At 44.2% G+C, this 24,546-nt stretch overlaps 1 protein-coding gene across 12 annotated transcripts in view; it reads right to left on the bottom strand.

Annotated features, from left to right (window-relative positions):
- Positions 1–2,866: 2,866 nt before the first annotated feature.
- Positions 2,867–24,546, bottom strand: part of NFIA (nuclear factor I A) — a 255,532-nt gene continuing 233,852 nt past the window's right edge. For all 12 annotated transcript variants that reach the window (XM_068406921.1, XM_068406923.1, XM_068406922.1 and 9 more), the window contains one exon: positions 2,867–10,079. In XM_068406921.1, coding sequence (XP_068263022.1) covers positions 10,062–10,079 — 18 coding nt within the window. In that variant the 3' untranslated portion in view covers positions 2,867–10,061. The remainder of the gene's footprint in view (positions 10,080–24,546) is intronic.

Genomic DNA, 24,546 nt, shown 5'->3' with positions numbered 1-24,546 from the left:
CAGGATACCTGTGCAACAACAATATGCTTGAGAGAAGGTTGAAAATTTCTGAAGTTTATCTATCAGCAATACAAAAGCACTTTGGCACAGTTCCCATTTGGGGAAAGGAAGTTGAAAACACCCAACGTGTCGACACTGGGTATAAAATACTTTGTCACCACCGTGCTCACCGCAGCTTCATCACCCACCCTGCCACGGAGCATCCTTCGAGGGGCGGAAGGGCTCATGTGCGGACTTCGGTGTGTATGGCCAGAACGGGGTTTTCCGGCCAAATTTCTTCCACTGATGAAAAATCAAATGGTGATAAATGAAACCTCAATTAAAAAAAGGGGGTTGGTGCCGTACAAATCTCCCTGCAAGCACGTCCCATCGCTTCTCCCTCCAAGGCAGAGCAGCAAAGCACGTGCGTTTCTCTGCCTGAACCCCATCCCGTACTTTTTCCACCCAAAGTTTTTAATTTTCTGTTAGCGAGCTATTGCATATTCTTCTTGCGTCCCGAGGCAAGCTGACACATTTTGATAGCAATAAATAATAAATGGGATTTATTGCCTTAGATGCTGATGGAAACCTTTTCTTCTGCAGGAAGAAAGAGAAAGCAAGAAAGAAAGAGTGGAAGAGGAGTGAGGAAGCAGGAGACGGTGCTCAAGCCCCAGCTGTGGCCCCGGGAGTGCCTGCTGCCCCCATGGCTTTCGTCCCACGTGGGGCAGGGTCCCGCCGCCCTCCTGGAGCCCCTCCTGTTCCTCCACAGTTCCGAAACCCAGCGCAGCCTCAGCCAACAGCCTCAATAACAAAGGGTTTAAATAAATAATAGTGACTGGTTTGTGTCGGGGGGAGGCGATGGAGGAGAGCACAGGGGCCGAGTGCGAGGAAGGGGCAGCGTGAAGGAGCCGTCGGTGAGCAAAGCGTTGGCCACGCCGGCCACAGACGAGGCAGTGGGGAGAAACCTTCTGTCCTGGTTTCATGGGATAAAAATTATAGAATCGAGTTTCTGTTAGATTTTTGTCTCCGTTTGTGGCCAGCCATGGTGATCAGGGCCATTAGCAGTTAAATGCAGGGCAGCTGCCCCAGGCTGGCCCACAGGTGTGTCCTATATCATTAAGATAAAGTTCACTATAAAAGGGAGGGCTTGGGGAGGAGAGTGGCTCTTTTTGCTCTCCTCTTTTCTAGTCTTCCTGTTTCTCATTCCCAACAATTGGTACTCCTGGAGCAACTTGCTGCAACTCTATAGCTAAGTATAATTTTGTGTGTTTTGTATTATCAGTGATATTGGTTCCTTTATTAAATCTGTTCAACTTTAACTCATGAATCTCCCTCCTTTTCCCAGTTCCCTTCCTCGGCTGGGGAAGGGACTTTGGGTGAGAGAAAAACTGTTATTGTTTAGCCCTGGGTGCGGGCTAAACAAAGACACCTTCCCTCTGTAGTGTCATTTTTTTTTTAGAGCATATTTTAATTTTTCTGTGTGTATTCCTGCAGCGATGTGTGTGGGTGGGTGCCTGTTCCTCCCATCCCTGCACCCCCTGCCCAGAGGCAGCACCCAGCTCCTGCTGCCCTGTGGGGCAGGCTGCCCATGCCTGGGCTTGTTCCCAAGCCAAAGGGGCACCCCCACCATTTGGGCTCATTTTTGCAGCCTCGAGATGAGCTTTCTGCCTGAAAGTGGGAGCCCCCCCTTCTTCTCCCTGCCTCCTCCTGGGGCTCTCAGAGCAAAAGGGGGCAAGCGCTGCAGCTGAGCCCCTGCTTGGGGCACTGTGTTTTCTGTGAAGACAGAGTTGGCTTTTTCTTACCTTCTAGTCCCCTTCACGAGAAAAAAAAACTAAGTTGAATGGGCTCCAGCCTGTCCCCAGCTGCTGCACCAAGCATCAGCGCCAGCATCCGAAGCAGTGACTGGGAGGCAGCAAGGGGCATCCCTTAGGACAGGGACACTAGAGCTGTGCCCAGCCCAAACCTCCCATCCTGGCGCCGTAGCCTAAACCACAACTGCGGAGGTGTGAGAAAGGAAATACCAGTGGTTTACGAGTGTCGGGCACTGTTTGTTAGAAAACACTCATTTCCCCCAAAATCAAATGGAAGAGCTGGGGTCGCAGCTGGTGTTGCCCTGGGAAGGGCTGGGTGCCGCGGGGGTCCCTGTCTCCTCTCCCCCAAGGCCACGTGGCAGAGCTGCACCAGCCCTCGCCTCTCATCAGCCTCTATGCTGGCTTTTAGGTAGAAAACAGGCCGAAGGGTTTAAATGCAAAAAAACCCCTTTCTGTAAATACATTTCTGCACATATCTTTTAAGAAGAAGGTGTTGCACAGGGAAAAACTTTAAAGAGAACTTTAAAGGTTGTAAAGGTGTTTTCTCCTGTCCGTTACCTACAGAAGCCTTGCAGAGGTGCGGGGCAGCTCTGCCTGGCCAGGCTGCGAGGCCGTCTGCAACTGCCATGGCCAAACGGCCACCAATGTGCGGTACTTGGGCTCTTTAGAAACACAGTATTATGTTAAAATTTTAACTACATTTAAAGATATATCATAGCATTTGCAGAATTAATTAGTCTCCTCAGTCTTTACTAGACAGGCTTCGTGTCTCTACTCTGGATTATTTAACCTGCAGAGGTTCGCTGAAGATTAATCCGTTATTGCGCGAGGAACTATTTTCTGTTGATGAGATGTCGACAGCATGGGAAAGTACGGCCCATGTGACGGCAGTGACTCGATTTAACCAAATACCGCCATGATTTGGGAACAGCTACTGCCCGGGGAGCCCCAAACCTGCCCAGGTCGGAGGGCTGGCACTATGCACCCAGAGAGGTCAATGCCATGAGTGAGGCCTGCGGCCCTACAGCCACACACCCACCCTGTGCCCAGCTGAAAGTAAATAACAACACAGCCCGTTAGCATTAGCAATTTTTTATTTTCCTTTTTTGTTGCATAGGAAATGCAGTACTTGCTTCCAGTAATTGTATTGTAATGTGAGAAGGTGGTAGCACTAATGGTTGAATACAAGAGTTAAACTAATCCACACCAGCTCAAAAAACCTGCGGAGACTTAGTTGAATAAGAATGGATGCCCACAGTGATTCTCAACCAATTACAATTTTTTTTTCACAGAACACAGTAAAACTAAAATGGTAACTATGAGAGTCAATACAAGTATACTAGAGGCACGAGGGGCCTGACTCATAAAAAAAAAAAATGAACACGACATGGTATTAACACGGGTGTCAAGTGAATTTGCAGCAGATCTTTCACACGGCCGGTGGCAATTTTAGTGCCCCCAAGTTTCAAATTGACGCTGAGGGACTTGGCTGGGCCAGTCTCAGGCTGCGGGGCAGGGCTGGGGCCGAGCTCAGCTGTGCCGAGAAACCGCACAGCTGCCCAAAAGGGAGAGCTCTCCTGGCCTGGGCTCCTAAAGCAAAGAATTGCACAGACCTTTCCCCAAGGCAGCAGTTGCGGCCTGTGCCGGCAGCAGGAACAGGCAGCGGGTGCCAAGCCGGGCACTCACTCTCTTCCTACCATGCTCCGTACAGAAACTCATCTTCTCTTTGTTTAATTCCCCCCCATCATATTAATTTGTGGATGCAGATAAAAGGGGGGATTTCACCCAACACAATTGTTTTTGTTCATGCTCCAGTATAGAAGATTAACTAAGTGGAAAATAGTCTTCCCTAAAAAAAGAAAAAGCATACAAAGTACAAAAGTTCACATTGTGTCCGAGCGTTCGCCTTTACGATGGGTTTCTCTAGAGCTCAGAGGTAGCAACCTAGCGTAATTTTGTTCTGGTACGGCCAAGATCTCGCTTGTAACCGAGTAGCCTCGTACCACCGTGTCGCAACCCCCGGCGTGGGCCAGAGCACGGCATGGCCTCGTCCTCCCCGCCTGCCCCTGTTCCCCTGCCAGCCTGCGCCCCTGGGCTGCCGGAGCATGGTCCTGCGCTGCCTGGCCCCTTCCCGGCGGGGTTCGGGAGGCGGAGAGGGGCCGGGGAGCGAGAGCAGAGCCAGCGGACGCGTGGCAAGCCAGCCAGCCACCATTTGGAGGAGGAAAATCCACCGGCCTCCCGTGTTAATAGCAGAGGAGCTTTTATGAATCGGGCCCAAAGTTTGTACAGAGTTCGTCTGAAGAAAAATATTGCAACTGTGCATGAAACTAAACAACCACATGAGGTTTTTTTTTTTCTTTTTTTCTTTTTTTTTTTTTTTAAAGGGTTTTTCTTTCTATATGAGGAAGTCTGGTGTGAAGAAGGGTCAAGCATGGGTACCTGGTTAACCGCTGCCCATTAAGAAATCTCTCGCGACGTGAGCTCAATCTCGTTTGTGGGTTTGAAGGACTGTCCCTTGCATTGGAACTTTATGCATCTGTTCTTCAGAGCAAGCTCTCTGAATTCTTAGGGTAGCTTTTTGAGATGAAAATCTTACCAGGCACGGATTTCTGGTCTCAAACACCATGTCCTGCCCTTTAGGGGGGGTAAAAAAAAATAAAAAAAAAAAAAAAAAAAAAAAAAAAAGAAAAGGAAAAAAAAAGAAAAAAAACCCAAAACACAAGTAATACTGAATTTAAGTAAATGTATACCTCCAAAATACTGAAAACACCCCAAATCAAGAAAAGACAGAATTTGCGTTCTCAGTGAAATATCTTTAAACCTATCTGACAAGAACCAAGTCAGAAAAAAAGACTAACATAACTTTGAGTAATATTCATACAGCTACTAAGCATTATGGAATAGCATGCATTAATATTGTACGGTTATTTTACATCACCTATATCAGAAGGTTCTGACAGACAGCGAAGGCTACCGGTGTAGAAAAATCTTACTTCAGAAGAGCAATATAATACAGATTTCACAGGCACTACATTTTAATATATCAGGTATTATGCTGGTTTTCTTATAATTCTTTCTGTCCTAAAGCTGGCATTATAACAATGACCGAAAAGGCAAGGATCGAAGTAAACGGAAAGTAGATACCAAAGTTGATATATTCTTTTCTTTTTTTTTTTTTTTTCAGATAGATTAGTGCATAGTTTCCATGCAGATAAACACTGCTATGCATTTACATTGTTGGAAAGCAGAGTGAATTGAGCCCAAGTTGTCACATTTTTGTAAATCATTTTGCCAGCCTGTAATAGCACCATGTAATGGATTTGCATTAAACATTAAATTGATTTCAGAATTGGTGACACAGTATTCACTACAGTTAAGTGCTATGGAATAGCTTCAATGTTACCTGCTATATATCAAAGCAATTTTCATCCCACTGCTTTTTTATTGGAAAAAATAAAAGGAAAATGTACTCGATACTAATTAGACTATTGCGCAGCCTTGGACTTGATGATGGCATAGCTGGGTTTACTGTCAAACAGTAATACATGCATCGACTTCAAGACAAAATTGGCATTGTAAGCTTGATTTAATGAAAATCCTGCCTAGCAGGCAGTGTTAACTTCACAAGACCTGCCTCCGACAGACCTCATGAGGTTTATTTTGTTATTTATTTATTGTTTAGGTGCCATTGAAGCTCTCCTTACATTGTCATTGCCGGTTATGGTTTTTAATTTTGTTCGATGGAGGCCTTCTACCAAAAAAAAAAAAAAAAAAAAAGATATTTCCAGAGACACAATGCAAAGTACAATATTAACTGACATTCTTAAAAAAAAAAAAAATTCACCACAAGGAAAAAAAAAACTGTTTTAGGCTATGTATCTGGGTTTTTTTGTATTTTTGTACAGTAAATATTTTATAACACTGTTACTACAAAGCTGCGAATATACGGAACAAAGAGAACTAGAGAAAGAAAAAAAAATGTTAAGAGGGATTTTGCATATTCCTGTGGGCTGACTGAATACTGTGGAGTTGAGAAAACTTGGTGTTTCTTTTCCCCTTCGACCTTAAGGGGAGGGGGAACGAGCAACAGAGACAAAGTGTACCATGGCTGCCTAAACTCGAAGCCCGAAAGTTTTTATTCTAAAGGAAGAAGAATAAATAATGATGGCATTGGTGGGGTGTGCGGCATGAGAAAAGCAAGTGCCCTCGCTCGAAAAAAAGAGGGGAAAAAAAAAAAAAAGGAAGGAATTAACTGGAGAAAAAGTCAATTTGCGCTAAGCCATCGCCAGGGCTTCAAATTTGGGTGGGTGGGGGGTGGGTACAGGGCAGAGAATTTGTGCGTCTGACGGGGGCTGCAGAGAAGGAGACAGGGAGGAAAAAGTTGTTCGCGTGACTCAAAAAAGAACGACGGGAGCGACCGGGAGGGGAGCGGGGCCGTGACCTGGCGCGGAGTCGGGGGGCTCCGGCCGCGGCCCCGCTCCTCGCCCGCCCCGGCGGGGTCCCCCCTGCCCGCTCCCCGCTCCTGCGCTCGCTCCCAGCACTAAAACACTGCTTGTTCTCTCCACACCTGCCCAGGGCGGGACCGCCGCGGTTCCTGCGTGAGCGGAAGGTGAACGAAAACTTAATTTAGTGTGTAATACTTTACAACCCCTGTTGGTGAACACCCTTGACCGCCTACCTAATGTTTTAAAGCCTTTAAAACATTTTTTTTTTTCTCGCCATTCTGCTCAGAGTTTCCCTAACTTTAGCGTCATCAAACTTAATATGACAAAAATACCTTCAAAAATACAGCATACCTGTAATGTCCATTTACAATGGTTCTTCAGTAGCCTATACTTCTCAAGCATAGGAATATGCTATACCATTGAGAGAAGAAAAATAACTGTATTTAAATACATACAAAAAGGAAACGGGAAAGTTTTTAACTTAAATCCAGTTCCCAAAGGAAAAAAAAAAAAAAAAAAAAGCAATTCTATGAACGCTGCCTTTATAACGAACAATCAGAAATTCCACTAAGCTAATTTGACAGAAATTTTTTCCTCATTTAAACAACATTACAAAAGTCCTGCATTATAAAATAGGGTAGAATAAATCAGTGTAATCAATAAAACTATACAACATACAAATTACATATCTTCTGAGTGGGCAGTTTAATTCTCTCTCTTTGCAGCCATGACTACAACATGCTCACTAAAAACAACTAACTGCCCAAACTATTGCTTAGTTTGTTTTGTTTAAAAAAGGGTGCAATTTTATTGTATATACAACCAATTTACTGGTAATACCTTGTCTCATAGCAAGGTTCTGACAAAATGTTTGTCTAGGCTTTTTTCCCTTCACTGTGAAGCACTGAAAGCTGCTATTTTTTTTTTTTTTTTTTTTTTTAGTGCACATATGTCTTAATAAAGTAATGCCCAGCTAAGTGCTATAGGGAAGGCAAAGGATGCTGGCTAGAGGATGTGATACCATATACTAACAATCACACAATACAATAGAGCAAAATGACTACTCAACCACTTATCAGACACATATGAAAATCCAAAACATTTTATTTTTTCCTTAAATAGAGAATAACCAGTAAACAATTTTCAGAACTTGGAAGTTTAAAAACGTGCATATAAAAATGGGCATTATATACTTTTATTGAATGTGGATTGATTGCAGTCTGCTAATAAAAATGGGTGTGGGATCTGAAGAAAAAGGAAGTTGTTTTTTTTTTTTAAGGCTTGCTTGTGAAAGGAACAGTTGTAAAACAAAAATTGCTTGAAGCAGGGTTCAGCTTAGTGCTTCACAGTTTGACTGCTTCTCTAAGAAGAGCCCTTCCTGCATGTGCATTCAAAATCACAAAAGTACAAAGACAAACACCTAAAACACACTGCGTCAAGTGCAGCACCAACTTTGGTCAAATAAAAAAAAATTAAAAGAAAAATTAATAATTGCTAAGCTTTTCTACATGATATAAGCAGGTATTGCATATTTTCATATATCTGGGAGAAAACAAAACAAAAAAAGGAAGACTCCAAATAAAATGTAAAATGCAGCAACATCCAAAAATACTGATAATCTAGCATCTACAGATCTCAGAATAGCACTGCCACTGACCATACAGGACAATAAACACTACTCCTATCTGCGGAACAACTAACATCCTATTTAATCCTAGATGTTGACAATGGCTGACATAAAAGTCACATTTACAAAAAGTGTCTCCAAATGCTTGACTAGGGCAAAACCCCTTTCAATATAGGAACATGTGCAACAATTCCACAAATAATCGCTATCCAGGGCAAGGCACATTGATATGGAATTTTTTTTTTTCGTTTCGTGCAAATTAAGAAAACAAAACAAAACATTGTTTCAGGGAAAAGATGAGGAGCAAAGTGTCTTCCCAAGAATTTCAGTTACTTGATTGTATAGGACAGTAGTAGAAACCCTTCTGAAGGGTCGAACAAACATAGTTTAAAGGCAAGTGCCTGGAATAGGGATTACAATATTGTGTCTTAATGCACTCTACTTTACCCTACATTAACTATATAAAAATTAGTTACTAACACTAGAACATGCAGAGACTTTCTCTGATTAGCTGGACTCGCCAACCAGAACGTATATATATGTATAGTATAGGAAACCTTCTTAAAGTTGCATGTGAAGCAAAGGGGTGCTCCGCTGTCTGATAGAAAAAATCACTTGCACTCTTTTTTTTTTTTTTCTTTTTTTTTCCTTTTTTTTGTACATAAGATACAGGACGTTTGGGGTCCAAACTTTTTTTTGTGGTGGTTTTTTTTTTTTCTTTTCTTTTTTTTTTTTTTCTTCTTCAGCAAGTGCCCTTGCTTTGAACTGGCATAAGTTGTAAGATCAGCATCGTTCGTTTCTGTAATGTTTTCTTCGCAGTCCAGAAAAATGTACCAGTTCAGGGACACGAAGGTGTTTTTACTTTCTGGACCGTTCTCTTTTATTCCCAAGGTGTTTGAGAACTGATAAACCCTATATTGCCGGAAACACGTAAAATTTGTCAGAATTGGCATAATCCATTATAGTGACTTTTAGCTTATAAAATTAACAGATATTATGATTTCATTTTAGTTATGTGCTTTGATAACAGAAAATGATTAATTAGCATTTAATGTAGTTAACATATTGTGGTAAAAGCACCATTAGATTTGTTTTTTTTTTTTTTAATTTTCCTTCAGTTTTAAAGGGATACAAGTTCAACAATAAAAAACATAAAAAGCAAAAATAGCTCCCCTTTTTCTTGCAAGGCTGTTTTTTACCCCAATAATTTAGAGTCCTGGGGTGGAAGGACTTGGAAAACAAAAATAGAATTTTCAACAATCTCTATCTTACAAAGATATTTAGCTATCCAATGAAATTGCACTTTACTCAATTCAAAATTCGATTGTTTTGATTGATTCCTGTCAGTTTCTGTCAAAACAGACCAACTTCCCCATTTCTGCGTGAATTTTTGTGTAATTGTTGAAAATTGTTGAAAAATGTTTTTTTTCAATGTAAGTGCAGCATTTCAAACTTTTTTTTTCTTTTTTTCTTTTTTTTTTTTTTAGTGAATAGTAGTAGTTCGATGTTTTAAATCGCTCTGCAATTGAGTGGAAAAAAATTGTTGACAATGCTCTTATGGTTCATGTTATGTATCTAAGTGCCGACTGTAAAAAAAAAAAAAAAACCCCAACGAAAAAAAAAAAAACTGCGATTTTTTTTTTTTTTCCCGATATGTTACAGAAAAACATGCTCTATGTCTGTCCGGTAAGTTATATATTGCAGAATTCAGCTACTACAAAAGTTATAGTTTAAGTGTGTTTCATGATTTCTCAAGAAGTCTCACACCTGTATGGGAAAAATCGATGAGGATACTGTAAAACAGTTAGGCTCCATATGGAAAGTGTGTTACAACAGCGAGTTGGTAAGCAGCAGCAGAGGCTAGTTCTACTCAGTGTCACCTAATGCTTACACTACCAATGAAACACTTCAAAAGTTATGAAGCCCAACCATTTCCAGCACCATATGAGAAATTACAACAGTCCTAAGTTGCCTAAAAAAAAAAAAAAAAAAAAAAAAAATTAAAATCTCGAAAAAGTTACGGCCTTTGCCATTCAACCATAACGTTTGCCATTTCCATGTACTAGTTTGCTGTCGGTGTCTGCTCGCCTCCCCTTCCGCCGATGTGAAGTCGCTGCGCTGCGTTGCTGCTGCTTCCGTGTTACAGAGGTGGGAAGGGGTCTGGTGGTCTGTCCGGTGGGTGGTGGGAAGCGGAGACTTTTATCCCAGGTACCAGGACTGCAAAAGAAAGAGGAGAAGCGTCAGCCCCGCCGCCCGCTTGCGCTGCTTCCCGAAGGGCTCCGGGCATCGCTGCCAGCCTCCTCCGCCAAGAGGGGGGCTAATTGAGACCGTGACGAATCGACCTAATTACAAAGCTTAATTAAAAATACTGTACAAATCAATATATTTTTTTTTTTCCACCGACAGTCGCTGGACATAGCTACAGATGAACGCGGGGGTCATGTCACGTTACAAGTTATCAATCTTTTTAATAGATGATGGCTTGAAGATCCCTCCAGTTCACTTTTGTCTAATCCCCTGAAAAGGCGATACACATTCGCCTCTCTGTGCCATTTATCACCCTGCAGTCGGGGTTGTTCTTGGGTATTTAGGCATGTGCCAGCATAAGCATCTGTTGCTTTATACTGCCCTGCTTCAACTGTCTCGCTGGAACAGATGCACAGAAATTCAACAACAGGGCTGTTTTCTTAGGAGAAAACGTGGACCGCTAGAGAAGAGCCAGGATAAAGCAAATCTGGGGGGAAAGTGGATCAGCGAAAATGGCCCGTATCTCTGGCCATACTTGTGCTTCAAAACAAAATGCAGACCTCAGCTAATAGCTTTTCTTTGGGAAAGTATTTTTTTTCCCCCCTTCCTCCCCGCAAAGGGAGGGAATTCCGTGGGATTTCAGCCCTGCAACAATACCATCCTTACCCCAACCGCCCAGAGAGCAATTTTGCTCCTCGCTAGGAAAATAAACACCGTCGGGAAGCTGGAGTGGGCTCTGCTGGAGTCAGGGCAGTGCCACCGCACCGGGGAGACCCGGCCCGGCCCCGCGAGGTCAGACCAACCTGAACCCGGGATGAATAAGAGCAGTGTTAGGCCCCGGGTCTGTGCGCGCAGGGGGATGCTGCTTGGCAATGACATATTGCTGTGGGAATACACCAACAAGCGGCAACTATTTAGCCTGGAGTAAAGTAATACAACAAGAAAGATTCAGGTATTAAAGAGCCGTTGCTGATACCCCACGTTTTTACTTTGGCTCCTGTAATATATGAGGTGCATTCGTGTGCATGTATAAACTGACGACAAGTTTTACCAACTTTTTCCTCCGTTCCTTTTCAGCGTCTGATGTGATTGATAGCATAATCAACCCGGGGAGGATTTATGAACATTTACAGAGGACTCGGAGGCAAGTTTCATGTGGGACTTGGGAGATTATGTGGTCTTGCCATGGAGGTAGGAACTGGTAAAATAAATAGCACGATCGGAGAAGTTGTCCTGCTTCCAATACACCTCATTAACTAACTCTTCCTCCGCTCACCCTTCTGAATACAGACATCCCGGTCCCGTATCAGCTCCATCTATTGCCTACAGACTTTACATTCAGACTTACGCAGGCTGCAATTAAAGGAAATAGTTCTCATATGTAAAGTTCATAAACAGAGAAAAGTTCTGGCAGGGTTGGTGAAGCGGTGCCAGGTTTCCCCTCCCCGACTGCAGGGCCCTGCTGACTTTAGGCGGGCGCACGGGCCGTGCCGGAGGCACCTCCGACCACCGCGGGCTGCAAACTCTTCCCAACTTTGCAGGGCCGTCCCTTACGCTTGTCATTTGAGCGTGACAGTCTTTGGACTTGTGGAAGTCCCCCGCGGGGAGTAGAGGGGTTAAAAATTCAGAGCCGGTGGTTCAAATCTCTATCGCAGATGTCCAATTGGCTCCCATCGCCGCTGGCCTGGCCGCATGGCCCACGGGCTGGGGATGGCGGGAGCCGCTCTGGCCTCGCCACTCCTCCTGCGCTTCAAAGGCAGATTTAAAAAAAAGCAAAAAAAAAAGGCAAAAAGCGATCAAGCTGGGGTTGCAGAGGTGGGGCTGCTCACGGAGGCGGCCTGGGGCGGCGAAGCGGGGGGATCCGGGGCAGGGGATGCACGCTGCCGCCTGTCAGTCCGTCCATGCGTCCGTCTGTCCATCCGTCCCCCCCACGGCACCGCGCTCCTTCACGCATCTTGCTATTCAGCCTGCGCCTTGCAGACAAGGTTACCCCAGAGCGGCTCTGTAATCCTTCACTGAAATAGGCTTTATTGATTGCTCTGGTCTATTGTTCCCTTTTCAAGTCCCCCAAGTTCAAGTTCATCCTGGTGTTACATCATGTCTCGTTGCTAGGGGCAACCAGACAGCCCCAGACGTGACTATCATTAGCAAGAGCCGCGCTGCGCCCTCCCACCGCCCGCCAGCCGCTCTGACGTAGCAGCCCCGCTGCAAACACATTGAAGTATTTATTCTGCCTAATTTATGACCTCCACAGCAAGAGAGACCTCCACTCCAAAAACCAACACTGTTGTATATTTAATTAATCTGTCTTTCTCTGGCACTTGGGAAAGTTAGACAAAGGTCTAATTATTGTGTGTCGCTCCCCACACTTTTCTTTTTGGGGTGACTATTTGCATGGGAAAAGAAACGGCGAGGCTGGGCGCGAGTCCCCTCCCTCCAAAACACCTTTTTTTTTCTCCCCTGCCCTATTGACATTTCATGAAATACTTTAGCTGCTTAAGGGAATTAGAAAAAAAAAAATCTGATGTGAATGTAACTCCTTCTGAGTTGGTATTCAGTAACACAAATCAACTCATGACATGTTTAAATTTAAATGCTAACCACACACTCTGCGAGTTACTTTAAAGGTTAGTTTTTAATCAATAGAAGTTGCTGACTCCGGAGTTTTTCGCGGCGCAGTGCAGCTCTGGGGCCTTTGTCTAGCGTTGGGCTTTCAAACTTTTTTTTTTTTTTTCCTTGAGATGATTTTAGCAATGATTTGCAGACACAGAGTGCTATTGTGCTCCTGACTAGCAACATGTCAATAAAGGAGTAGAGTTACCATGCACTAGGGTGTCAATATGACTCCTGCAGACACTGCTCGGCCTTAATACCGATGAAAAACTTAATTAACCCTTACAGGAGCGACCCAAACCGCATGGCTATTTTTCAAACTTCCGTGCCGGGGCTCCAGATCGCCTTTACTGAAAAGCTGCTTTTACAGGATCCCAGCTCCGAGCGCCTCGTGAGCAGCTGCATCCCGCTTCGCCTGTTCCTGCAACCCCACTCTGATGAGATGTTTTATGGGCTGAGGCAGCAGAAACAGCGAGACAGAGAGCGCATTTACCCATCAGGTCCCACCAGCACCGCTCTCAGAATACCGTTTTAATTTAGAGCGTCTTACAGCTGAAACGCACACACAGAATGATCCTCCTTTTCTACTAATCATTTTAATATTAAGATCTCATATCCCCCCTCAAGCCGCCTATACACGTCTAAGTCTTCCTGGATTAGGACTGAAGAGCACCATTGTCCTTCTGAAGCACCTGTGAAACTTCTCTGCGAGGGGAGAGGAGACCTCCGCGCGTCAAATGAAAACGTCTAGGAAGCGTATTGTGCACTCGGAGCCCTGATAGTCGGGATCTGTCAAGGTTTTTTTGCATGATTAGGGGGCTTAGAGGGGAAAAAAGAAGGTTTCATCCCTACATTTGGATGGCTGAAGTATTTTTTGCCTTCCTTCAGAGAGCTGCTCAACGTGGTGCAGGCGGTGCTCTCACGTCTGACCACCTTCCCCATTTTATCCCTTCACGTTCCGTGACCTATCCGACTGCACCCAGACGGAGAACAGCGTATTGCCTTTCTTAATTTAAAAATCTCCATTTAAATCATGGGCACTATCACAATACGGTCAGGATGATATTATCTCCGCACATTTTCATAAAAGAGCCAGTATTTTATTTCCCTCCTATTTACTTTGCGGTACTGTTCTCCCAGCGAGTTTAGTGCTAAATGAATCCACTGGAGCTAAAGGTCCTACTCAGTAAAATTACTGCCACACACTTGTCGGTGCCACTATGGGTCTGTATTGTCCTGCCGAGCATCTCGCTGTCCTTCCCCAGCGCTCAAGGTGAAACATCAGAAAGAATTCTGCAGTCCGGTACGAGATCTTTGCTTCCCTTTCTCCAGTCAAATGAAGAAGTAATCTCATCAGGTTGAAAAGTGCTGACTAAGGATTTAATAAAGTGCCTGCAGATGTGTGTCATCTCTAAGGTATTCAACTCATGTAATGCAAAACAGTTCCACACCGAATGTGCTTATAAAATTCCATTTAACCATTGCAGGGCTCTATTTTACTGTTCTCGGAGGAGTATTATCACACTTCCCCCCCACCCCCCCCCAATTTATAGCACCGTGAAAGTTGAAACTCTGCGCTGCCTGTATCTGAGAATCCTCACAGTAGTAAGGTTTTATGAACCATAAACAATATCTACTTGACTGAATCCTAAACAGGAAGTCTGAAACGGCAATTACGTTTCTTTGATAATAGCGCAAGTCTATTTGTTTCCTATGCTCTTCTGGAGATAGCAGAGCCACACAAAAATCCTCAAACTGCTTCTGACAATTGGGTCCTTTGTATGGGACGAGCAGCAAGGAAACACTCTGTGATTCAGGATATTTAAAAGGAGAAAAGCTGAAAGTGCCTCACTGACTCCGGTAGCAGTTTCTGCCTGCGTCAGGAGCCCAGAAACGGGCCCATTGTTTATCAAAATCTTCTTAAACCAGCCTTCCTGCACGACGGGTTTCACCCCCGGCTCCCGAGCCTAACTGCGAGCACTGCTCACGTGCTTTAAACCAGAAAGACCATCAAACGCAAACTGGTTAAATTGACTTCTACCTGCACATCCTCTGCCCCAACAATGAGGCCTTTCAGCTCGCGCAAGAAAGTGAGGGCTGTAAAGCGGCCCTATCTGTTTTTCAAATTAAAAAGTTAAACAAAAGTCCTCAAGGGCAAAGTTTAACGCTGCGGAAGGAGGTTGTTAATGTGGAATCCAGAACTGGGTGTGACAGTTGGCTCATTTCTCCGGGCGACGTAGGTTATTTAAGGACATTCACACGTTGGAAACTCTGACAAACTCCACACATAGGAGCTTTTGCTCCACCTAACCCACTCAGGGCTAAGACCTGGCCTGCGCTAGCCATTTTCTTTAGGTTTCAGCCCAGTTCAGCTGCCTGGCGGCGGGATGGGTTGGTGCCACCGGGACTTCAAACGCGGCTGCCGCGGCCGTTGCTGCCCCGGGCACGGCTGCGCTTGCAGGAAGCTATTGCTGCACGGGCCCGGGCGGGAAAATCCACCTTTGATAAGAGCCTAAATAAAAAAAAAACTTGGAGCTTTAGAGCTCGCCGGCAAAGCGGCTGTTGGAGCTGAACCCAAGCCACGACCGTCGGGCACCTGCGAGGATTCATCAGGGCGCATCAGTCAGTTGTTTTGTTTGGGGATGACATTTCGGTCATCTCAGGAACTTCAAATGTTAACCCCGGGAAGGTGAATCGGGGTAACAAGTCCTTCTGGTTGCAAAGGTGACACAGAATGTAAACAGCTAGGCAGCAAACTGGTCCTTTAGACATCACCTTGTGAGAGGTCCCGGGAAGGCTCTGACCATGGTGGGTCGTTTGAAAGCAAGAGGCCAAAACTGGGGCTTTGATGCGATTTCAAAAGGGCTGCCAGTGATAATTCAGCTCCTGGTGCGACTGGCTGGAGGGCTCCTGCAGATAAAGCAACTGCCTTTGCTTTACCCCACGTCTGAATTCATCCCACTTCTCTATTGGTTTCTCCAGAGTTTCTCCAGGCATGAAATTTGATCCTACTGCATAAACCAAAAGGTGAATATTAAAGACAAGGTCACCTTGGTGCCTATGGAAGTTATTTTCTTAGAGCTGGGATTAATTATTTAGTAATTATATTTTCCAAAAGTGAAATACCGAAAGGGATGTAAGTAGCATGTTGGTCATCCCCAAAGGGACATAAAAGAGTGAGTGAATCTTCTCATTGTCCAACATCCGCACCCAGGAGAGTCGCATGCCCCACTACGAGCATATTTATACTGTCCCGAGGAAGATAAAACCCGTCCCGGGAGGGACACTAGTCTCCAGGCAATGTGTACAGTAGCTCTGCATGCAATAGCTTTTGCGAGAATGCCAATTGTGGCAAACTGCATTAAATTACGTGCAATAATTTTGTAATATGGACTTCTGCCTGCTGACTATTAAAAATGTATAGTAGTCCAAACCACTTCTCTCCTGGGACCAACAAACTCACTTCAGGCAGGATTTCTGCTTGGGTTCAAACCTCAAGTTGGGAACAGCTAGTGTTTTTAACTAAGTCACCCCAAACCCTCCCGAACCTATGAAAACACACTCATACAGTAACTCCTGCTGTTGTTCCAGACATCTGAATGTTCCAGTAAAGTGTCCCAGCTGGCCCCAGATGTTTCTTAAGTATAAAGCAGTGCTCTGAGCGCCGGACCCCCCGCTGCCCGAACCTGAAGCTCAGCGGATTAAAGATTGACTGTGCTATGACATATTCGCATTTAGCCTGAATATAATACAGCAACGACTTATCAATGGCAAATGTTTGAAATGTAAGCCAGCCAGCAGAGTAGGCTGGCACTTGGAATATGATGTATAAATAATGTATGGGAACTTAAGATCTAAATTAGAGCTACAGGAAGAAAACTTTCCCTTTTCTCTGACTCTAAAAGAAAGTTCTCTCACAATGAGGTCATTTTTATGTCTGCCTTTTGGTTTACAGTTTTGCTTTTAGACAGAGGGTCTTGCTTTTACTTCAGGAACATTCGGTGAGTTACAGTTTTCCTCCAGTTTTCTAAATAGTTAAGCGAACAAGTTCACTTATTTGTTAGCACTTGACTTTGAAATCTGCAAAATCACTTCTAAACTTTGTGTCCTACGCTGAAAGCTAATGGCAGTAACGCTAAACCGTAACCCTTGCTGTTTAAAGGGAAAAAAAAAAAAGGTAGTGGAGTGAAAGAGAGGGAGAAAAAAGAAAGGGAGAAAGAGAGAGAAACAATCCTATTTTGTTTTTTGTTAGGGGACGGCATACTACATAGATCAGAGACTTTTCAAAAAATAAAAACCCCCACTGTACACAAAGCACAGGAAAATGTGAGGAAAAAAGGAAAAACCTAAAAGCAGCTTAGAATGTGTTAACTCTGCCATTCTGTCAGCTTAAAGAGTATTTTATGCTTGATCAACAGCTCTCTTTTATTATGCTTTTCTTTCATTCATTCAAGACATCAAAGACCAGAACCACCAGTGTACCTGATCTACCAGAAGAACTTGTAAGGGTGTTCTAAAGAAACGGGGGTATTGGGAGCCAGACACCCCTGCGGACAAGGCAGTTCAAAGAGAATATTTCAACAATGATTACATTTTGTAAATCTTTGTACGAAAGACAGCTTATTTCCTGCTTTTTTCATGAAAAATAGATTCTATCCATTAAAGTGAGCCCACAGTATGAAAGTTACTTGAGATCTGAGGTACAGCAAGCGGATTAAGTGGATGGTGAGATGAAATCTTTGAGAGAGACGATGGCTTTCTCTGATATTTGTCGCTGCCATAAGGTTTTCTGACTGGGATGGAAACTTTTTTTTTTTTAGATTTATTTGCAGGCTTGCTGGTGGCAGTGAAGACGTTTGTAAAAGCAAAATAAACCAAAATGAAACAGAAAGGAAAATCCTAACAAATAAAGGAGCTAAGAAAACAAATAGCTGCAAAAACCTTTTGACATGTTTAAAAGAAAAACTCTATCTATTTGCCCCACTCCAAAAATCGCAGGCTAGCCATTTAAATCCAGCAGACAACTCCGAAGCGCAGCACACAGACCCACGCCAGCTGTTTACTTTTCAAAGCCCGTGGTGGTTTCTGCATTGATAAACTATATAACCTCACACACACAAAAGGGATTTTAGCTATGCCAGACCTCATTGCTCTGTCCTGCTCTCTTTATGCTCTGTCACAGAATAAAAACGATCCTAACACAGACCCTGAAATAATATCTTGCTCCAGAAAGGACATCTTTGTAGATATTTCCTGAGTCACTGCCAAAAAGAATTTTTTTCGCCCATTCATCCTTTCAAAGTTTTGCTATAAACATAGCCAAAATTGTTCGGGAGTAATCAGAAATGACCAAAATATGACCCGCCAGCCAAGTACAGCTGGGGGGGGGAGGAAGCTGTCCCCATGGCTGCGGCCTGGCCAGCGGCCACCTCTGCCACCACACCTGGGTGACGCTCACCGGGATCGGCACCGCTCTTGCTCCCCTGGCACACACCTCGCCTTTTGCAAGGAAAAAAGAAAACGGCAGCACGTATTTTATCAAAGAAGCAAAGAGACGACTTTAAAACCCGCCTCACGGTTTACATCTACTATTACGATTTAAAAGCAAATACGCTGCGAAGGGGATTTTAAATTCTGCACTTTATGCCTCGCTTTTTAGACAGCCCTGTATTTTCCTCTGCTGGAAGCACAGTGAAATTTGCTAGAGAGTGCAGCACTTCAATATTTCTTATGCTAAATCTCACTTTTTTCTTTCCTTTTATGAAATAAAGCGTGCATCGGGACTTGGATGCGGTTATAACCTCACGCCGGGAGCTCCCCTGGAAGTGGGGATGGCAGCAACGAGACGTTCCAGCATTCTGCTAGGAAAAAAGCAAGCCCTTTGGGAACCACTGCAAGCCCGCTTCTGAAACTACAGTGTCTGTGTTGTCCTCCGTGTCCTTGTGCCCCGGACACGGCACAAAGCCGGTGGGTGCAGGGGGACCCCCCAGCCCTGACAGTGGGTGCACGGGGCCGGCGGCAGCCCCGGCTCCCAGCCCCTCGCAGTCGCCGTCTGCCCGTCCCGGGCTCCGGCAGCGCTTTTGCAAGTTCAAGTTCAGGTTTAAGTGAAATAAAACACTCCTCGGGAGCCTGCAGCCAGCCCTCATTTACATGTGATCTCTCTGAACCTCGCCTGCGCCAGCGCGCCCTGTTTCCAGGGCCCGCCGAAGGAATGTTTTACAGTTAGAGCCCGCAGTGCTTTCTCAGGCATTTTAGACCCAGAGGCCCAAGTTTCAAGCTGCAGCATTAAAAGTTTCCACAGAGCTACTGCAGAGAGAGGGAGGAAGGAGGGGGGAGGAGGGAAATGAGGAGAACAATATCGTCTTAATTGTCTCTATATAGCTCCACAGTTAAAGTATTACTTTTTAAAGGGACATAATTTATTCTAGAGGCACGGTGTTATAACAACCAGTACATACTTTCGCCGCGGCGTAACCCGCTCTATTCTTCATTGTGCTCTCTGGTTTTGTTGCTTTTGCAGAACTCCTTGTTACCCGCTCCCCTATACTGTACTTACAGTTTTATTCAATTTAAGCCAGTTCCTGCAGTCCTCAGGCGAGCGAAAACTCCCCTGAAGCCTGAGGAGTTTTGCCTGCACCAGCCCTGCAAAAATAATCTCCTTGTAACCACCGTTTCCCCCAAAGTTTCTTTACTTTTATTGCTTTAGACAATCGGGGAAAGTCATCCAAAGAAAATCAATCCCCAGCCCGGGCCTCCCAAGCTCGGTTTGCAGCGAGACAGCCCGAGCACACACACACACACACAGACACTCAGGGGTTTGCCCCTGGGACGCTCCTTCCCAGTCCCGCGGAGCGACTGGAGCTACGTGAGGGGCCCGCGGGGCCGGGGGTCCCGGTGGGACTGGCTGCTCTCCCGGCGAGTTGCTGCAGAGGCTTTGGCTCTTTGCTCTGCAGAGTTTGGGGGACAAAAGGCAGTTTTCAGCCGCTTTTCTTGCCTGCCCTGAGAGTACTTTAGAGCACACGGCGCGAGAGGAAAGCGCAGGGAGATAATAACTTGAGGTGGAGGGGAAAGTGAGTGCTCCCTGCAAAATACCCCCGAAGTCTGAGGGAAGGCTGAGGTTTAGAGACTGCAGAAAGAGAAGAGGAATTGGGGATTTGGCAAGTCCTAGGGGTACTGGACAAGGAGATCAAAACCAGTCTCCAAATTAACATGGACAAGAATAGGGGCACGGAGGCAACTCCGGTGTTCTTGCCACATTGACCTTAAAATTAACGTAGATACTGAGCTGGAGGAATAATGAATCAATTCAGCAGTGAACCCCCTTCCTCAAATCTCCCCTTAAAAAAAGAAAGCCAAGAGGGCATTGAGCTGAACAAAACAAGCCTCCTGAACATGAGAACTTTTGATGTCTGTGTTTTGCCTGATGCTTTGTACCTTGCTAAACTCAACAAAGTGGAAGAGGGATTGGTCTAGATGATCTCTTGAGGTCCCTTCCAATCCCTAACATTCTGTGATTCTGTGAAGGATGTGCACCATGTTTGTGCTCAGTGCTTGGCCCCAGGGGTGTGCAGCCATGGGGACTGATGACAGGACTTCTCCCATTACACTGCAGGAAGTCCCAGGCCAGGGATGTGGTGGCCGATGAGTCCTGTACAGCTCTGTCGGGGCCATCAGGGTTGGGATGATACAGGAGGTGGGTGACTGGGGTGAGGAAAGGCCACCTCAGCCTTCACAGGTAGCCAGCTCTCAGGTGGAGAAGTGGGAAAAGCCTTCATAAAATAGAATCACAGAATCGTTTTGGTTGGAAAGGACCTTTAAGATCATTGAGTCCAACCATTAACCTAACACTACCAAGCCCACCACTAACCCATGTCCCTCAGCACCACATCTACTCGTCTTTTAAATCCCTCCAGGGATGGTGACTCCACCACTTCCCTGGGCAGCCTATTCCAATGCTTGACAACCCTGTTGGTGAAGAAATTTTTCCTGATATCCAATCTAAACGTCCCCTGGCACAACTTGAGGCCATTTCCTCTTGTCCTATCGCTTGTTACCTGGGAGAAGAGACTAACACCCTCCTCGCTACACCCTCCTTTCAGATAGTTGTAGAGAGCGATAAGGTCTCCCCTCAGCCTCCTTTTCTCCAGACTAAACAACCCCAGTTCCCTCAGCCACTCCTCATAAGACTTTTCTCCAGACCTTTCACCAGCTTCGTTGCCCTTCTTTGGACTCTCTCCATCACCTCAATGTCTTTCTTGTAGTCAGGGGCCCAAAACTGAACATAGGATTCGAGGTGCGGCCTCACCAGTGCTGAGTACAGAGGGAAGACCACTTCCCTTGTCCTGCTGGTCACGCTATTTCTGATACATGCTTCTTTGCAGCACGTGATCTGCCTTTGGATGAGCAGGGACGTGTATTAGACATCGTTGGCTAAAGGGAGTTGGGTCTTGGCCTAGTGTGGAGTGATTTTCACACATATTGTGAGATGCCAACGAAAGTCCTGGTGGAGTGTAAAGTCATTAAATGAGATGAAATTAAACAATTTAGTTATTTCTGCTTCATCATATTTGTGCAGTATGGCAGGCAGAATGAATTGCTACTAATGATCAAATTTAGTAATGCTAATTAAACTATCTCAATTTAATTAATACTAACAGAGAAAACAGACGAAATTACTAATGTAAACCTTGAACTTAAACTCAAAAGGTGCCTCTGCTTTTATGAGTCAGTGAATGCGAGGCTTTTCTCTGAAAATAGACTGTACAGAAGTGGCTCTTTGTACTCAGTAAGTAAGCTGCTCCATTGTACAGAGAATTACAGCTCTCCCCCATCTCTTTTTTTTTTTCCCCTTTTTTCTAAATGTTACTACTTTTACTCATCATATTCCTGAACAGCCTGAACCTGAGCTCTGTTTTGACTTTTAGGTCAAAGGTTGGACCTGATGATCCCAGAGGTCTCTTCCAACCTAGCTGATTCTGTGATTCACGCAACATCCCCAGGACTGATAAAGCAGTTACCATTACTGGGACAAATTCTGCCCTTGTTACTACTGTTAGGAAGATGACGAGTTTACCGAGAGCCCGTGGAGCCTCCCTTACTGGAAGTGAACCAGATGGAACACAACCTGCCCTATACTTTCAGATTTAGCCTACAAGACTGGTAAATTGGGAAAACCCCAAAACTAAACCCATCTCTACATCAAGGAAGATTGCTTTGGAGTCACTGAGAGATAATACCTGTAGCCACAAAATAAAAACTCTAGAGATACATGATGACTGCACTGCAAGCCCTCCCTGTAAAGAAAATGTGGATTTTAACCTTTATCGTATTTGAAAAAGACTAGATTTATTCTACGGTGCATAGCTATAAGCAAAATACAAGCATAATAAACAAAAATATTATTGTATTTCTAAAACAAACCCCTGGTAATAACAGATCTTCCATCTCGTACTCTCATCGACTTCGATGAATGTACAGTCAGGTCCAATACCATAGATTCACAGACATGATCTTTAACCCAAAAGACTACAAGAAAGTCCTTCAAAAAAAAAAGAGAAGAGCCAAACAAAGAACATGATGTGTAAAAGCGTTCCTGCAAAATCTCAAATCTCATTGTTTACCACATGCAAGGATGAAAAAAACTCAACCCCACATGCAAATTTCATATCTAACTTTAACCCCTTCTTTAAAAATAGATACCTTTTCTGTTGTCACATTGAAGAAGATTTAGTTATAGCGAAAGCATAAAAGGATACCTGAAGATGCATAAAACTGCTCTAAGCAATGCAGAAATTATTGTGTTCAGCCTCAAAGGTGGCTGCGTTTTATTGGTAGTGATTTTGGTTACTCATATCGCATCATTAAAATTACATTTCATTGACTTCTGCAATGCATTAAGCTGCATCTCTTCATGTGTAATAACTAGTATTTGTATGGCTGATGTAGGAGTTGGGTCATGCAAGTGAATATGCCTGAAAATATTACGATTACAGTGTCAGTACTGTTTTCAAAATGGAATATTAATAACCAAAGTAACTAAAGGCTACACAGTCAAGCCTACAAGATATGTTCACGTTTAGCCTCTTGATTTATTAATATTAGATATTGTCTTTTTAAAAGTATCCTGATTTTAGATTACACTTTTCCAGTTCTACCTCTGTTCAAGTAGAATACACTATAAAAACAAATGCCTGAAACAAGACGATACCTTTTGTTGTTCTGAACTAAAACCAGGTAAAGTTTGAAAGCTACAACTCGGCCTGTTGTTAGTAATCCTTACTAAGAACAGACACCTTTGTGACATCTAAAATATAACCAGGTTTTAACAAGATTGCAGTCATTTTGCTGTATTTCTTTTGAAGCCCCAGTCCTTCTCCTGTATGCTACGTGCATTTGTCTAGGATAGTCCAGCACTGGGGAGGTGATGCTCAGTGTCTCGGGAACATGAAATCTGCTGCAAACTGGAGAGTCCTTTTCTGTTAAGAAATGGCTTCTCATCTTGTGGTCCCTTCTTACAGAATTTAGTATTCACTTCAGAGCAAGACAGTCTATTTTGCAAGGTGTTCACCTCTGGAGCTTACTTATTCCTTGACCTCCGTGTTAAGGCCATTAAGCAAAGGTGATTCGGAGAACAGAGGTAGCTTAATGCCTATCCATTGGGAAGGATGTTGGGATTGTGGCCTTTAATTTTTGACCTTCATTGTAGACTGTGGTCCTAATCCTTTGATTGCAGAATTGTTAAAAAGTATATACGGCAGTTGGCAAAAATCTTAATGTTCCAGTAAATGCAAAAGCCATAAATTCAGCTGCTGACCTTTTCCATCCAGGTCACCTGTGACACCTACTGGAGTCTGTCAGGCTGTGTGGAATTTATGGGGCTCATATAGGTATCATCTGCGAAAGCTGAACTTTCATGAAATGTCTTTCAAAGGCACTTCCAAAACCCTTGTAAAAAGTCAGTATGTCTTTTTTTTTTAAGGGTATACATTCTCCCCGCATTTTAAAAGGTCTCATCATGCCACCTCCGCAAATCTTCAACACTTAGGAAACTTCAGCTCTTAAGTTATTATGCTTTACGAAATAGAGAAATCAGGCCAGACATGTAATTATTGTGATTACCAACTTCCAACAACCCCTTTCCAAGCCTACAGAATACGCTGAACCTCTGTGCACTCCTTTCTTTCTCGTGTGCATCTCTCTGCCCCTCTCTGAAATCAATGGTATTGATGGCGTATTGTCAGTCAGGGAAATGTGATTTGATAGTACCCCAAAGCAGCTGCAAAAGAAGGGAAGGAATACAAAACCTGTTCAGGTCCACACCGTGAGCGTGAGATCAATGTTTTCAATAACATGTTTGCCGCCATGTAGCACCCTAACTGTCTCAATTAATAATGCAGAAGGAGCTGATTAACTTAAGTAGAGTGCTCTTCACTGTGTAAACACATAAAGATCTATAGGGCAAAAGAGGAAAGAATGAACAAAACATCATTTTTATATTTTATGTGGACACATTCTTGCTTTCTATTCTGCTCTTGTAACAATTACTGTACTAGCCACTCTGACAGAGTCAATAAATCGATCTGGGACCTGATGCAGCAGCGAGGCAGACTAATCCAATACAGCATTATCTGCAATGGAGGTTGGGGGCAGGCATGGGGTGGCCAGGAAATTGGCCAAGTCAAGTAAAAGCAGTACGAGGCACATAACTATGATCTTGCCTTATACTTGTTTGTTTGATTTGTGTGTGTGTACATATGCATGTGTGTATCTTGAACAAATGTGTAGCTCTGCAGGAGGAAAGTGCTCTGCCCATGCTGCATCTCCA

Source organism: Nyctibius grandis, chromosome 8 (assembly GCF_013368605.1).
Source record: "Nyctibius grandis isolate bNycGra1 chromosome 8, bNycGra1.pri, whole genome shotgun sequence".
In the NCBI taxonomy this organism is placed as follows: Eukaryota; Metazoa; Chordata; class Aves; order Nyctibiiformes; family Nyctibiidae; genus Nyctibius; species Nyctibius grandis.
Note: the sequence above shows the minus strand (reverse complement) of the source record. Positions and strands in the feature narration are given on the sequence as shown.